Source organism: Schistocerca gregaria, chromosome 1 (genome assembly GCF_023897955.1).
Source record: "Schistocerca gregaria isolate iqSchGreg1 chromosome 1, iqSchGreg1.2, whole genome shotgun sequence".
NCBI classification, from domain to species: domain Eukaryota; kingdom Metazoa; phylum Arthropoda; class Insecta; order Orthoptera; family Acrididae; genus Schistocerca; species Schistocerca gregaria.
Genome location: NC_064920.1, coordinates 398238778 through 398253110, shown reverse-complemented (window position 1 = coordinate 398253110; position 14333 = coordinate 398238778). Strand labels below are relative to the sequence as shown.

Sequence of the window (14333 nt, the reverse complement as noted above, 5' to 3'; positions counted from 1 at the left end):
GAATTAATAAAACAAAAAGTAGCAAAACGGTTAGAACATATCGTTATGATGGAAAAAAAGGAGGAGCAACAAAATACTGCGGAACTACAAACAACAAGAAAAAAGCGATTTCGGAAGATTACGCAAGAAATTGCTAAACTGGCATCGAAACAGGCGATAGGCCTCCTCTCTGAATAATTAGGACAAGAAGAAAGTCTAAAATATTACAATATAATTTTGCATTCCGTAGCTTTGTATCATATGGCCAGAAATCTTGTTGATACAGGCCAGCTGTGATCTCGCTGGTGCAACAACTCTTCACATATACTTTCCGTTTGTCTGGACTGGCAATGTGTAGGTTCCCATAATTCGGTAGAACAAAACTCTTGACCGTTTGGCGACTTAGCTGAATTGTCACCACGCTCACGTTGATTTCATCACAAATCTCTGTCGGTAAAGTTTGTAACACGTTTGGCGTTCAGGAAACGGCGAGTGCAGCTAGCGGCGAATACCCGGGTAAGCGGCGGCGAAAGCCGCCCGGGCAGCGGTTTGCCTCTGGCCGGCAACCCAGGTGGCCCGCGGACGGGCTCTTGCCGAGGGTTCTCAGCCGCCGTGGATGCTGGACCGCGCTTTCTCGTCGCTTTTAGCGAAAACAACAGAATGTACACCATGCCGCAGTCGGGAAATTGCCGTTCACCGGAGAATTTTCACACTTGTTCCCGTTTTCAACTCTCTTGTTAGGAAAGACGGTGGACTACAGTTTGCCCGGTAATGTGAACGCTTTGGTGGAAGATGTCTCGCCTGTCGTCTGATCAACCTCTAATCTACAGTACGACAGTTAATTGCAAGAGAAAAAAACAATTTTTATTAGTTTTAAGAAAAATTTAGTTTCATAACAAAGAAAAAAAGCATTGTATCCAGTGACAATTTCGTCATCTGAAAGACCTGTTCACGACCAGCTTTCGTGATCTGAAAGATTTATTCACTACTAGCTAGCTTCTAGTCTGAATATGGACTTAGAACCGAAGCTACTAGTGACTAAATCAATTGTTATCTTACAGAACTGTAACTCCTAGTTGAACTTTTTTTCAGTGTTACAACATAAATACTGGTAGATGGCCCATTCCACCTGAATCAAGTTTAGTATCAACTTAACATTACTTCAAAACAAGAGATGAAACTTAATATTTACATCGTTTTCGTGGAAAGGAGCTGAGTATGTTCAGGAAGCGTTGATCGTGATACGTTACACAAAGTACTGACTAGATTTAAAAAAAATGGAGAATTACTGGTTTCGATAAATTAAGTAAATGAATTCCACATATCCAAAAATCTCAGATTGAGTTCTATGATTAAAAATTAAGTAATTAAATTCTAAATTGAGATAAGCACTTTTATTTACAATTCTGGACGTAAACCTTAGAACAAAATGTTACAAAGCAATTTTTAATTTATGTCGACTGCAAATATCCTCAACGTTTGGTGATTCTTACGCGTCCGTGGAAATTTATCATACCTCCACCATTTTTAAGTCCTAAGTAACTACTGCCGTGTATGGTATTTAATATTCTTACTGCGAGACATTTGTTTATCGTAGACTGTTTTGTACCTTCGAACAGCACAGTCTACTTTTAAGTTAATAATAGCAGTAGCGTTAAGTCAAACAACGCATTTCTTCAGAGAAATGAATAGGTAGCGGAAAATATGATGCGTCATCTAGAAACCATTGATGTTATTGACTCTGGGCCTTCAAATCACAACCAGCTTTTAATGAGCGCCCTGCATGATAAGGTATAGCAGGAAGGGCCATTTAACCTAACAAGCCTGTACACCTGAGGTACTATAGGAACGAACATTTATGTTATAACCATGGAGCAGATGGAAACAACGAAACTAATTTGGGATGGTCGGAAATGCGTTAACTATTTTAGGCGTGTCTCTGTATCTGAGAACAAGGAAATTATAGCATCTTCAAGTAAACTTCATTAACTTTCAATATCATACCTATAGAAGCGGCAGTAAGAAGAGTTTCTTGCTTGGAAAAGAACGATATCAGTTTACTCTCAACTTTACATTTGGGTAAGAATGACCATTGGATTCATATTCGCTTTGCCTCTACTGTCTAAGTCAACCTCAGTTTAACTATATTTGCTATGGCGAGAGAAAATTTTTTCCTGATACCCAACGAAAGACCACGTATCTACTTGGCAAGAATACGCTTTTATAACAGACATGTTGTTCGTATTTAATAAGTATTTGAAGAGATCACTATTTCCGTCTCTTTCAGGAGAACACATAAACAATAGTCAAATGCACGTAGTTTATATTGTAGAACACTCTATGTTTGTAACATTACATCACAATGACAATTTCTACTGCCTAAAAGGTATCACTGTCACCTTTGACTCTCATAACTGTTAATTTAGCATACACCTTTGACTGTCACAACTGTTAATTTAGCAGAATCTGGAATAGAGACAAAATCTAGTGTTTCATCAGATGCCAAAATTTTAAAAATATCTGTCATGTATGTATATTATTGTAACATCCATAAGTTGACTATTTAACGTTGTCATTTACTGAAGAAAAATGTTTCTCCTCTAAGTCTACTCCGCTTGTAAACTGCTGAACGACAACAATTGTAACAGTGTATTCCATGAAATAAACAGTTTAAGCAGTCAGTTAGGACGATGATGGCTTTCAAAAAGTTTTAAGTGGCTCTGAGAAATAAATTAAAAAACAAATATTTCAATATTCCTTGTACCACAGTTCTTAGGTACCAAAGTAGATGGTAATATGAAGCACAGGCGTCTTTGTTTTGATTTCATCGTCTTTAGTAATAGAATGTAATTCCGCTTTATGATGTTTACATACAATGTCGTACTTGCAGAATATCTTTTGCTCAACGTTTCAGTTTGATTGTTGAAGTTATGTTCAACGAAAAAAATCTGTACTCTGTAACTGCCTTTTTAAAAATTCAGTTCCTTTATCTTTGTGTTTTCTCTTATTTATTGTTCATCGTCTTAACCATTGATTTACATTGATTAGAAACATATGGAACAGTGCAGTTTCAGTTACTTTTTTCTGCCTAAAATATAACTGTCCTTTTCGTGATTTAGTTACTTTGTATTTATATCCTGTTATAGTTTTGTCCTTGCTATATTTGTTTGCTGTTAATGATACAAAAACTGAGTTAATTTTCTATTTAACTGTACTCTAATTCGCCAGTTTACGAAACTGAAATCTGAAAGCAAATAGATCATCGTGCCTAGATGGAATCTGAGTTCGATTTTACAAAGAGAACGCTACGGCATTGGCTCCTTGCCTAGCTTGCAGTTATTGTGAACCTGAGGTCCAGCACACAGTCCCAAGCAACAAGAGAAAAAGTTCAGGTGATTCCAGTTCATAAGAAGATAAAAGAACAGACCCGCAAAACTACAGACCAATACCCCTAACTTCTGATTGCTGCAGAGTCCTTGAACATGTTCTCAGTTCGAATATAATAAAATTTCTTGTGACTGAGATGCTTATGTCCACAAATCAGCATGATTTTAGAAAACATCGCTCTTGCGAAACTCATCTTGTGCTTTTCTCATATGACATACTGCGAATTACGAATGAAGGGCAACAGTCAGAATCCATATTTCTGGATTTCCGGAAATCATTTGGCATGGTGCTCCGCTGCATACTGTTAACGAAGGTAAGAGCATATTGAATAACTTCTCAGATTTGTGAGTGGCTCGAAGACATCTTAAATAATAGAACCAGTATGATGTCCTCGACGATGAGTGTTCATCGGAGACAGGGGTATCGTCAGAAGTGCCCCAGAGAAGTGTGATGGGACCGCTGTTGCTCTCTCTATATATAAATGATTTGGTGGATGGTGTGGGCAGCAGTCTGCGGTTGTTTGCTGATGATGCCGTGGTGTACTGTAAGGTGTCCAAGTTGAGAGACTGTAGGAAGATACGGCTTAGACAAAATTTCCAGTTGGTCTAATGAATGGCAGCTAGCTATAAATGTGGAAAAATGTAAGTTAATGCGGATGAGTAGGAAGACCAGCCCTGTAATTTTCGGATACAGTATTACTAATGTCCTGCATGACACATTCAAGCCGTTTAAATATTTGGACGTGGCGTTTCAAAGCGATATGAGGTGGAAAGATTATGTGAGAACTGTGGTAGAGAAAGCGAATGGCCGACTTCGGTTTATTGGAGAATTTTAGGAAAGTGTGGCTAACATGTAAAGGAGACCTCACATAGGACGCAGGTGCGACCTATTCTTGAGTGCTGCTCGAGTGTTTGGGAACCGTTCCAGGTCAGATTGAAGGAAGACTGGAAGCGAATCAGAGATGGGCTGCTAGATTTGTTGCCGGCAGGTTCGAACAGCACGTTAAGTTTTACGGAAAAGCTTCGGGAACTCCAATGAAAATCCCTAGAGGCAAGGCAACGTTCTTTTCGAGAAATACTATTGAGAAAATTTCAAGAACGGCATTTAAAGCTGACTGCCGAACGATTCAACTGCTGCCAACATACATTGCGTGTAAGGACCAGTAAGATAAGATACGAGAAATTGCATCGGAGCTTAATTAAAAGGAAAAGGACTAATACTAATGAATAAATGCAATAATTTTAGTAGCTGTGTGAGCTGTTACGAAGTCTCGTAACCGGTTGGCTCTGACTAGTATTAGCACGCAATCTGACTGCATAAAATAAAGAATGACAAGGAATTTCCATTAACGCAATTGATTAATTAAGTCCCGTGCAACTATAAAAGCTACGAAACAACGAAGCACAAGTGTAACTGCTCTGTGTGTGGTAGTGTGACTCAACGTACATGTATCTGGCTCGGTTCTTTCTCAATACGACAAAATACTTTAAACACCATTTACAATGAACTAATTAAAAAACCAGAAATACAACAATTGCACATAGAAACCAGAATTACAAGTGTAATAAATGAACACGAGCCAGATGCTTTGTTGACTGTACCTGTGAGCAAGAGGGATTGTCATTAAAGAAAACTGTAATACCTTTTTACCTCTTTATGTATTTACGGAAATATTCCGTTACACCAGCATCATAAATCAAAAGCCCATCTCCTTTTACAAATATATTCTGACAATTGCAACTTCTTCCATCTATACATTACACCAACCGAACAGCATCTATTCGCTCGCCCAACAGACCAACAAGTGTCCTCGACATCCTCTAAACTACTACTGCCCAGTGGAGGCGGCGGAATAATAATCTTTGGCGCAATCTCTGGCGCTGTGACTCAGTGTAGCCACCTTTCAAAACTAGGACTCATACGGAGGCATATAGACTGTCGTTCTTCCCTCGCTCTGTTTGCGAGTGGAACAGGAAAGAAAATGACAAGTAGTGGTACAGCGTACCCTCCGCCACGCACCGTACGGTGACTTGCGGAGTACCTATGTGGATGTCGAAGGCTGTGGGTGGATTTTCCCCTGTAGGTACTTATTGTCAAACAGAGTATTTTATTTAATTTACTGTGTTTTATCAGGCACGCAATAAATCTGTGCTATTGCTCTGAACACATCTGCCGAGTGCAAGAATCTGGTGTACCAAAAATTGTATATCAGTCGTCAATGGTTAGATATTGTAGCTATAAAGATTTCAAAGCATTGCTATTATACCAACGTGAAGATGTCATACAGAACGACGGAACGGCGTTGGGCGTTTTGTTGTTCGTTCTGTGGATCATTGCACCTTTCAAAATTAGGACTCATACGGAGGCATATAGACTGTCGTTCTTCCCTCGCTCTGTTTGCGAGTGGAACAGGAAAGAAAATGACAACTAGAGGTACAGCGTACCCTCCGCAACGCACCGTACGGTGACTTGCGGAGTACCTATGTGGATGTCGAAGGCTGTGGGTGGATTTTCCCCTGTAGGTACTTATTGTCAAACAGAGTATTTAATTATTTAATTTACTGTATTTTATCAGGGACGCAATAAATCTGTCCTGTTGCTCGGAACACATCTGCCGAGTGCAAGAATGAGGTGTACCAAAAATTGTATATGAGTCGTCAGTGGTTAGATATTGTAGCTGTAAAGATTTCGAAGCATTGCTATTATACCAGTACGACGGAACTCCGTTGGGCGTTTTGTTGTACGTTCTGTACGTTCTGTGCATCATTGCACCATACTGACTCGTGTTACTGCAGGTTTGCGCAAAAATTCTCTTTAACCACCGCAGTCACAGATGCCAGAGTGGCTCGGCGATCGGTTTAGTAGGGGCAGGTCAGTAACCTGAACAGCGAGCCCCGTTCAGACGGCTGTGTGGCAAATGTTGGCTCACGGTGGCGCAATGGAGTGTTTGCGGGCTCGATTAGCGCGGGCCGGCGCGTTAACGCCACAGTGCGTGTGCGTGGGTGGCTACCTGCGGCCACGCGGATAGTGCGTGACGCGCCGCGAGCTACGCACCATGGCCTGCCCCAACCCGGCTGCGAGCCTCATTACTGCATCATGCTACCCGAGCCCGCCTCGGGGAACACCGGCGTGTAGTGCAGACGCACGGGCTCAGATTTCTGCCCAACCAATAGCGAGTAACCTAACTCCCGCTTCATGCTCACCTGACCAAAGACAATTATGGAAACAAGTTTTCTTTTTGTCTTCAGACTAGTGACGAAGACAATACTTAGAAAATTTCATAATCTGCCACATCATGACAATGGGAACAGCTGATTGTTGACGGTGAGCAAGGAATCTCTGATGAATAAGGAGATTGTGAATATTTTTTGAGATCACAGTGGACACAATCATTGTCAGCAGTTCCTCCAGTAGTGACCCAGTTTTCTTACGAGTATCTAATGAATAAGGCCCTTATTATTATATATATTATACTTGTCCGTTCACACGTCACTTTTCATTGCCCTTGCGAACACATTATGTATCATATTGCCATTAGCACTGTAGAAGAAAAGCCTTCGAAATTTATACATCACCTTCACTATCTACTGCAGCTTAATGCGAATTTCTTATTCAATTGAAGTGGCTGAGGACACCCATAAATGCCATGGACCTGAAATCAGTTAACTTTCTCTGTTTTCTTCTGAGAACTAACTAGCAAAAAACTTACAGTGATTCCCTGTTTTCGTTTTTTGATGTACAGTCTCATATTTGTAATTCCTTATAAATAGATTTCAGTAGTCTTTCTCTTGCAACTTATTTTTAACAAAAACTTCAAAGAGGTTCAAGTATTTGAACCAAATCACAGAAACTATTACAGATAATTCAAATAAATAAACCTATGTACAAAGTTTATACAATTATCAAATGAACCGAAGTAATTATGTAACTACCTTTCCAAAGGCTATATAACAATTGGTGAGCGGTGGGATCTGCATTATACCTCCATACGTGGACATTCACTTATGTACAGCAACTATTGTATGCACTGTGACATCAACAAATTGGAACTAAATTTATGAATCCAAATTTTGTATAACTACTTTGAGGCAGTTGGAGGAAACAACTACTAAACTTCAAGAGCGTCATATTGAGTTATTGCGCGTCATATCTTGGTTAAATCAAATACAAGAACATGGATGTAATAAGATAAAATAATTTTTGTAGCATGCTGTTCTAACAGTCCAATTGAAACTAGTTATCAGTGGATGGTGCATTCGTAGATGCAACAAATGATGTCAACAGAGAGTCTCTTGAAAACTGAAGGTTAGCACTTTTCTGTGCAACTCCTCTCTAAGACAGTAGTATAGGTGAAATACTCATTACGTTACCCTCTTCTCAGTCTTGCGCTAATAAATAATCAATGTACGAATTGGTGTTTTTTAAAATTCTGTTAGGCCTACATCTACGAATAACTTAAGGGAAAGGAAAGAATTTATGTCAGTAGCCTAATATTCGACGTAATCATTGAAGATAGTATGAATTAGTTGTTTACAAAGGGCTGAAATTTTTCATGGTGAAAAATCACAAGGAGCCACATGTTTCACTTGGTAAAAACCTTCTAAACCTAATATCGCAGAGTGATTTATTTATTTACAACAGCCAGTTTGGACAGAATTTCCTGTCATCTTCAAGCCTTCAAAGGTTTTATTATAAGACGTTTCATTTTGAGAATATGTCCCGTTAACGTAAACATAAGTGCTACTGTGCATTTTATTGTGCTTCGTAATTTTTGGACGTAACAATCGTCTGTGAGCGCTATGTAGACTATATGGAAATCACTCTGTGGTCATGACAATGTGCGCAAGGTACTTCTTGATTCTAAATGTTTATTTATGACAAACGGTTGTACAAAGCGCTGCGCGGAGTGGCTGCGTTGTCTGAGGCACCATGTCACAGATTGCGAGGCGCCTCGAGCCGGAGGTTCAAGTTCTTCCTCGGGCATGGGTGTGTATGTTGTTCTTAGCATGATTTACTTTAAGTTAGTTTAATTAGTATATCAGTCTAGGGACCCATGATCTCAGCAATTCGGCCCCTTAGAAATTGATACAAAGTACTACATTTTACCCACCACATGATAGCTTGGTCTGAGGGTCCCACAACTCCACGTGTACACGTTGGTTTTATAAAGTTTTTCACATGTTCACCAAGGATAACGAGCATCACAGAGGCCTGTTCTGAGACGAACTGTCATGTTTTCATTTGGATATTATATAAAAGATACCACAGTATACAAAACAAACCTGCTCGTAGGAACTGAGTTCTTATTTTAAAGCGTGAAGTTTAAAACTTAGTATTAACGGAATTCATTACTAGAGACTTGTTTCCAGCAGAATAAAGAAATACCTTAAATTAAAATCTCCTGAGGAATTTTATGCTATCAACAATTACTTAATGTGCCTGAATATTGCAGTTTCTTGTTATGATATTGATGCTTAGTGAATGACATAACTACACATACTGTGACTACTCTCTACTCTATAAAATTTTAATAAAAGCTGCTATTATAGACTCTGTCCGATGGTTTTCTACCGTCTCCTTATTATGTGCGGCCCAGATCTCTGCTTTGGGGTCTGTGAGTGGTCTTATAGGTGCGGGTAATTCATGTGACATAGTTCATAAATCATCAGCTGAAGTTTACATACAAACCTCCCTCAATGATGCCAGCCACAGTTTTAAAACGGATGGACAATAACCTCTTTCCAGGAACATTACATAAATTATATCTATAAGCCTGCAATGATCTGGGATAATAGATTGAACTACTACTATGCTTCATATTAGCAGGCTGTCCATATGTGTTTCATTATTATAGGTGACGGGTAGGATATGAAGCGTAAAATTTACATATTTCTCATAATTTCGTAAAATAACACATGAAGATAGTTAATAAAAATAGTGGTTCAAGTAATATTTAAATTTAATAATATGAGAATTACTATTTCACAGATTGCAAAATAAATCATTAGAAACAATTAAAACATATATTAAATGGTTGCATTAGCATATCGACAACAAAGCATTACAATGCTACAAGATATTTTTAAAGAGAATATTTGTCTCGGTTGAGAAACAAAATATACTCCTTTGTTCAGTCCTGTAATATTTCTTCCAATGGTGGTAATCGCCTTAAAATAATTTTACAAAATAGTGTTAGTTGCTTTTTTATAGTGCTTGAAAGAAGTATGTGAGTGCCTCGAAATCATAAATCATTTGAAAGATAATTATAAAAAAATTAGCTAGCTAAAATTTTTTGACGAATATGAGGCTTAGTCTCTCCGATGGAGTGACATATAAACGGCTGCAACAGTGGACTGTTAACAGTTAATTGGCACTTAATGTAGTGTCAAGGTCTGCAATAGGAAAAGGGGAATGTCTGTCTTGAAACCAGTTATAAAACTACCAGAGTACTTTATACTTACGTAACATGTAGATGATAGCCCTCGGCTTGACATTTTTATAAATAATGCATCCTTCGAGACGTAAGCTTGATAGCTATTTGAAGGAATACCACAACGAGAAAAAAATTGTTTTAAACAGGAGCGGTAAGCTACGCTTCTAAATCTAGAAAATGATTATATTATATGCCATTATCTCGGTATGCAAGATTTTTTGAACGTGCTGTATTTCAGTTATCTAATAAATGTAAGCTTGATGTATACTTCCCTGCAGGCTTAAAATTTTCAATTTCTTCTGCAAAATTTAGCTCATCAATTTGTAAACTAATATAATATATAGGCTTAAAATTATCAACTTCTTCTGCAAAATTTCGTTCAGCAATTTGTAAACTAATATAATATATAGTTCATTTATTTTTAACAAGACAAACGCCCATGAAAGAAAATTTATAATAATAACGACGTCAAAATACAGAATGGACAAATTTCTAAAATTATGCTAATTAAAATTAATTTCGATAAGATTCAACATTTCTCGCTTTATTTGTACACTGTGTGTGGACCATATCCATTGACGATCGTAAGTTTAGAACGAGAAATATAAGGCAGAGACTGTGGATCACACGGAAGACTTTCACATTTCTGGCGTGAATATATCAAAGGTGAAATCGAAACGCGTTTGAGTCAGAGATGCACGAAACGCAAACGATAATACTTTCATTTTTAGTCTACTTTAAGTACTTCCTGTGACTGTTTTTATTATATCAAAATATTAGTGTTTTTCATATTGATTAGGTTATTTACGCTGTCAGCATAAGTTATAGGGATCTCTCATGGGCGGGAGAGGTTACGACATAGAGATATGAACATCGTACGTGGAAACTAGTTAGAATATCTCAGATAAATTTATAACAAATGACTAACAAGTAAGAAGTTATAAGAAAAAGAAAATGAAAGTAAAAAAGGTGTGACAAATGAGAAAAACGTTATACGAACTAGTGTTTAGACATTAAGGTTTTACTAATGCACTATGGCTTAGTTAGAATTTTAAAAAATACTACAGTTACTTTATGAGACAAATTACAAATTTGAGTTTGAAAAGCTCAATATGAAGTTCTTTTGAAATATTACGAGTTTGTATATTCGATGGTCAAGTGCACCACAGAAAAAAGGACTTCTGCAGAATATTCAAGGAGTATCGAAACTGGTATTATAAAAACTATATGCTGTATTACATTCCTATGTTTTGAGGTTAATTTGCTCAGTTATCGGAAGTGAAAATCTCAACACAGCCTCTTGGCCGCATATGGCTACGCAAAATCACTAGTACTTACCACTAACAAGACGCATTCCGCATTATGATGATAGTTAACCAACGAAACGCGTAATGAATGAAATAAAACACTATGACTGACGCAGAATTTTTTGTTTTTTCATGGACACGTACTACGAAATAAAGCGTTTGGAACTACTACATGTGAATCACGTTGTAAGGCAAGTTATAAGTCAAAGAATGGCAATAGTAGACTCCAAATTCTCTGTGCAAAAAATCTTCTGTTGCATTTTATAAATAGGTAGCTACGAAATCTATTTTCTTTTCAAATTAAATGTTTGTCATGACATTCAGCTGCTCAGTTCAGGTGATTTCTGTATTACAACGAGCAACACGTGAAAGGAAAATACAAAACTCCTGTAATAGAATCTTTCATGATGTATTAGGATCATTTGCGTTTTAGTAAGTTTCACCTCACGTTGTGCTTATAGGTTCCTCTGTAAGAAGTTCATACTGAATTATGTTAACGCTCTTTTAAATCGAGACAGCAATACCGTGAGACGCAACTGAACAGTTAATTGTATCCACAACAATGACTAAATCTACTGCCATGTCAACAAATGGAATCTAAATCTAATGCAGCCAATACTTTTTTTACCTAGAAATAATTCTGACCAGTGGCAGGGTTTGGCGGAATTAGTTACTAACCCACAAGAGTTACTGCACATCATACCTTGGTTAAATTCAAGTACAAGAACATGCAGTAATAGGAAATAATTTTCGTAGCATACAGTTCTTAATAGAAGTATCAGTGGACCTAGTTGTTACCAGCATGTGGTGCACTGGAAAACGCAACAGACGATGTAATCAAACTAGTCCTTGAGAAACTGAGGATTAACACAGCCCTCAAAAATATAATCCGTAATGGATGTAATCGACATACCTTCTATGTTAGATACATAGTCGATATAACTCTATCAGCGTATTACACTGTCCTGCATTGGATGGTCTTTGATGCGCTGTGACTAAAATTTGCTCGCAGAAGAAAGCAGAAAGATCTCGTGAACAGTTCATGGTCCTTTTTAATCATTACTGTAATACCGTGATACAGGACCGAAAAGTATTGTCTTTACAACATGAAATATAGCTGCTCTTAGTACCGAAACATAAGAAAACTATGTTGTTTAAGTCTTTTGCGTTTGCTGCTTCTCAATAACTTCGACGAAATACACTGTTAGGGATTTAATTTCATAATATTTAAACGCAGATAGGACTATACAGATGTTAATAGAATATTTGATGTCATCAGGTTGTGCCACATTCACTTTTATCTTCATCAATAATAAATTAACTGTATAAAACTTAACACATCTCGAATGGAGATTCTCAGTAGTGTTTCCAGTTTTCCAGGTAGCGAATATGATAATTTCCTTTAAACGTTGGTCGAATATATTCTATCACATGGACAAATAAATGTTTAGTATTTTCATAGAAATAACACTTTTTCTAATTTACAGTTAGATTTTCGTCAAAGATCAGTTAACATTTTCCAGAAATAACTGGTCTAAAGTCTCGTTTATATTATACTTAATAGTCAACTATGCACATCATAAATTGTTCCCATTAGTGTAGCATTAGCAATTATTACATTCAGAATTAACTTACACGCACCCAACGTTACGTTGAGGACATCATTTACTGAAAATTTCTTCTTCTTCACAAAAATTAAGCCGTTCATAAATTCGAAAATGGCTGTAGTTAATTTCGAAAAAAGTCACTGCTGTTTTAAGATGGAAAACACTACGTTAAACTAAGGGCAGAAAAAGAATGAAAAATTATACTAGCATAATGGATGCACCGGTTCAAAATTTGTTGATCAGAGTCTAAATGTAATTACTGACTTGGTGCTTTGATTTTAACGATTTCTTCTACCACTAGTATACTACTTAAAATGATCTGAATGGCTGAGCATTTAGTTACTAAGTACAGGAATACCTTGTAAGTGACATAATGTAGATTATCTTTAATTTATTCTAGTCAGTACGATTCCAAAACATATCTCAAGCTGCAGTACTTACGTTCAGAAACTCCATACTGACTGGGGTGTAGATCGTTAGTCGCAAGATGCACAACGTAGTAGCCAGACAATCCTGAAGACAGTTTCGTGCTGCTGATCGCCTGTAAAAATAAAAGCAATTAAATCACAGGTCAGAACGAAGCACTTCCCTCCCACAGTATTAATGATATCCATTGTACAATATATGATCAAAGAAGATTTCATGCTGCACTTTGGATCTATTTATGATAATGTTCTGAACCACAATAGAAGAACTTTTATTATATTAACTGTAGTTTTAGTGTTCATGAAAAAATATCAGGTAGCAAAATAATTTTAATTTTATACCTAAATATGGAAGAATAATGTTATTTTATAATTATCTGAAGCTGTGTTTAAACGGAAGCTACTTTTATAGTATCATTAAGCGTGTCTGAGCAGTAGTTTGAAACATATAGTGTGTCATTTTATACATGCACTTGTAGCAAGTATGTGCGTATTGAAGTATGTTTATAAGATGAGGTAGTACATTTGTTACTAAAGGACTAATTACGTCCACGAGCGTGAACCTTATTTCTAATATGTACACTTACGTACAGTACGATAACAAAGTGCTAAAGTCTTAATACGTTCCAAAAATATTTTTCTCCATTTTGTCATTTTGTCACTGATAATTCTTGAAGAACTCTCATGTACTGATTGATATAAAAATATGAGTTCAGAGACTACGAAAATGAAAAAAATAAATAAAAATAAGATGTGTTCCTCTAAATGCTTTAGGAAAATCGTCCACATTTTTGTAGACATTTTTCAAAAATTTAAAGTTTCCATTTTTATATTCAATAATAAATTTGTACAGAGAACTACAAAAAATAATTTTTGATGCCATGAAACTTGTGATTAAATGTTAAAACGAGGAAATCAACATAATGAAATTAATTTATGAATAACTGATGAATCCCAATTAAACGCATGTGTCTTCAAAATAATATGCTACAATCTCCGTTGTGCAAAAGCGTAGACAAGACTAAAGGCATTGTTATAAGTACGAGTGGCGTTTTGCTTAACACAATAAGAACGTGAAGTATTGAAGAAATTAATTATAGATGTTAAATTCTAGTTCTGATAAAGATTGAAAAGTGCTAAGAAGTAATAATCTCATTAATATGGAGTGATGATTTTTTTCCCAGTAGGCATTTAA

General features: G+C 36.8%; 1 protein-coding gene across 1 annotated transcript in view; it reads right to left on the bottom strand.

The window, feature by feature from the left end:
- Positions 1-14333, bottom strand: part of LOC126349094 (uncharacterized) — a 932931-nt gene that overhangs the window by 240256 nt on the left and 678342 nt on the right. The window contains exon 7 of the mRNA XM_050002408.1: positions 13155-13254. Coding sequence (XP_049858365.1) covers positions 13155-13254 — 100 coding nt within the window. The remainder of the gene's footprint in view (positions 1-13154; positions 13255-14333) is intronic.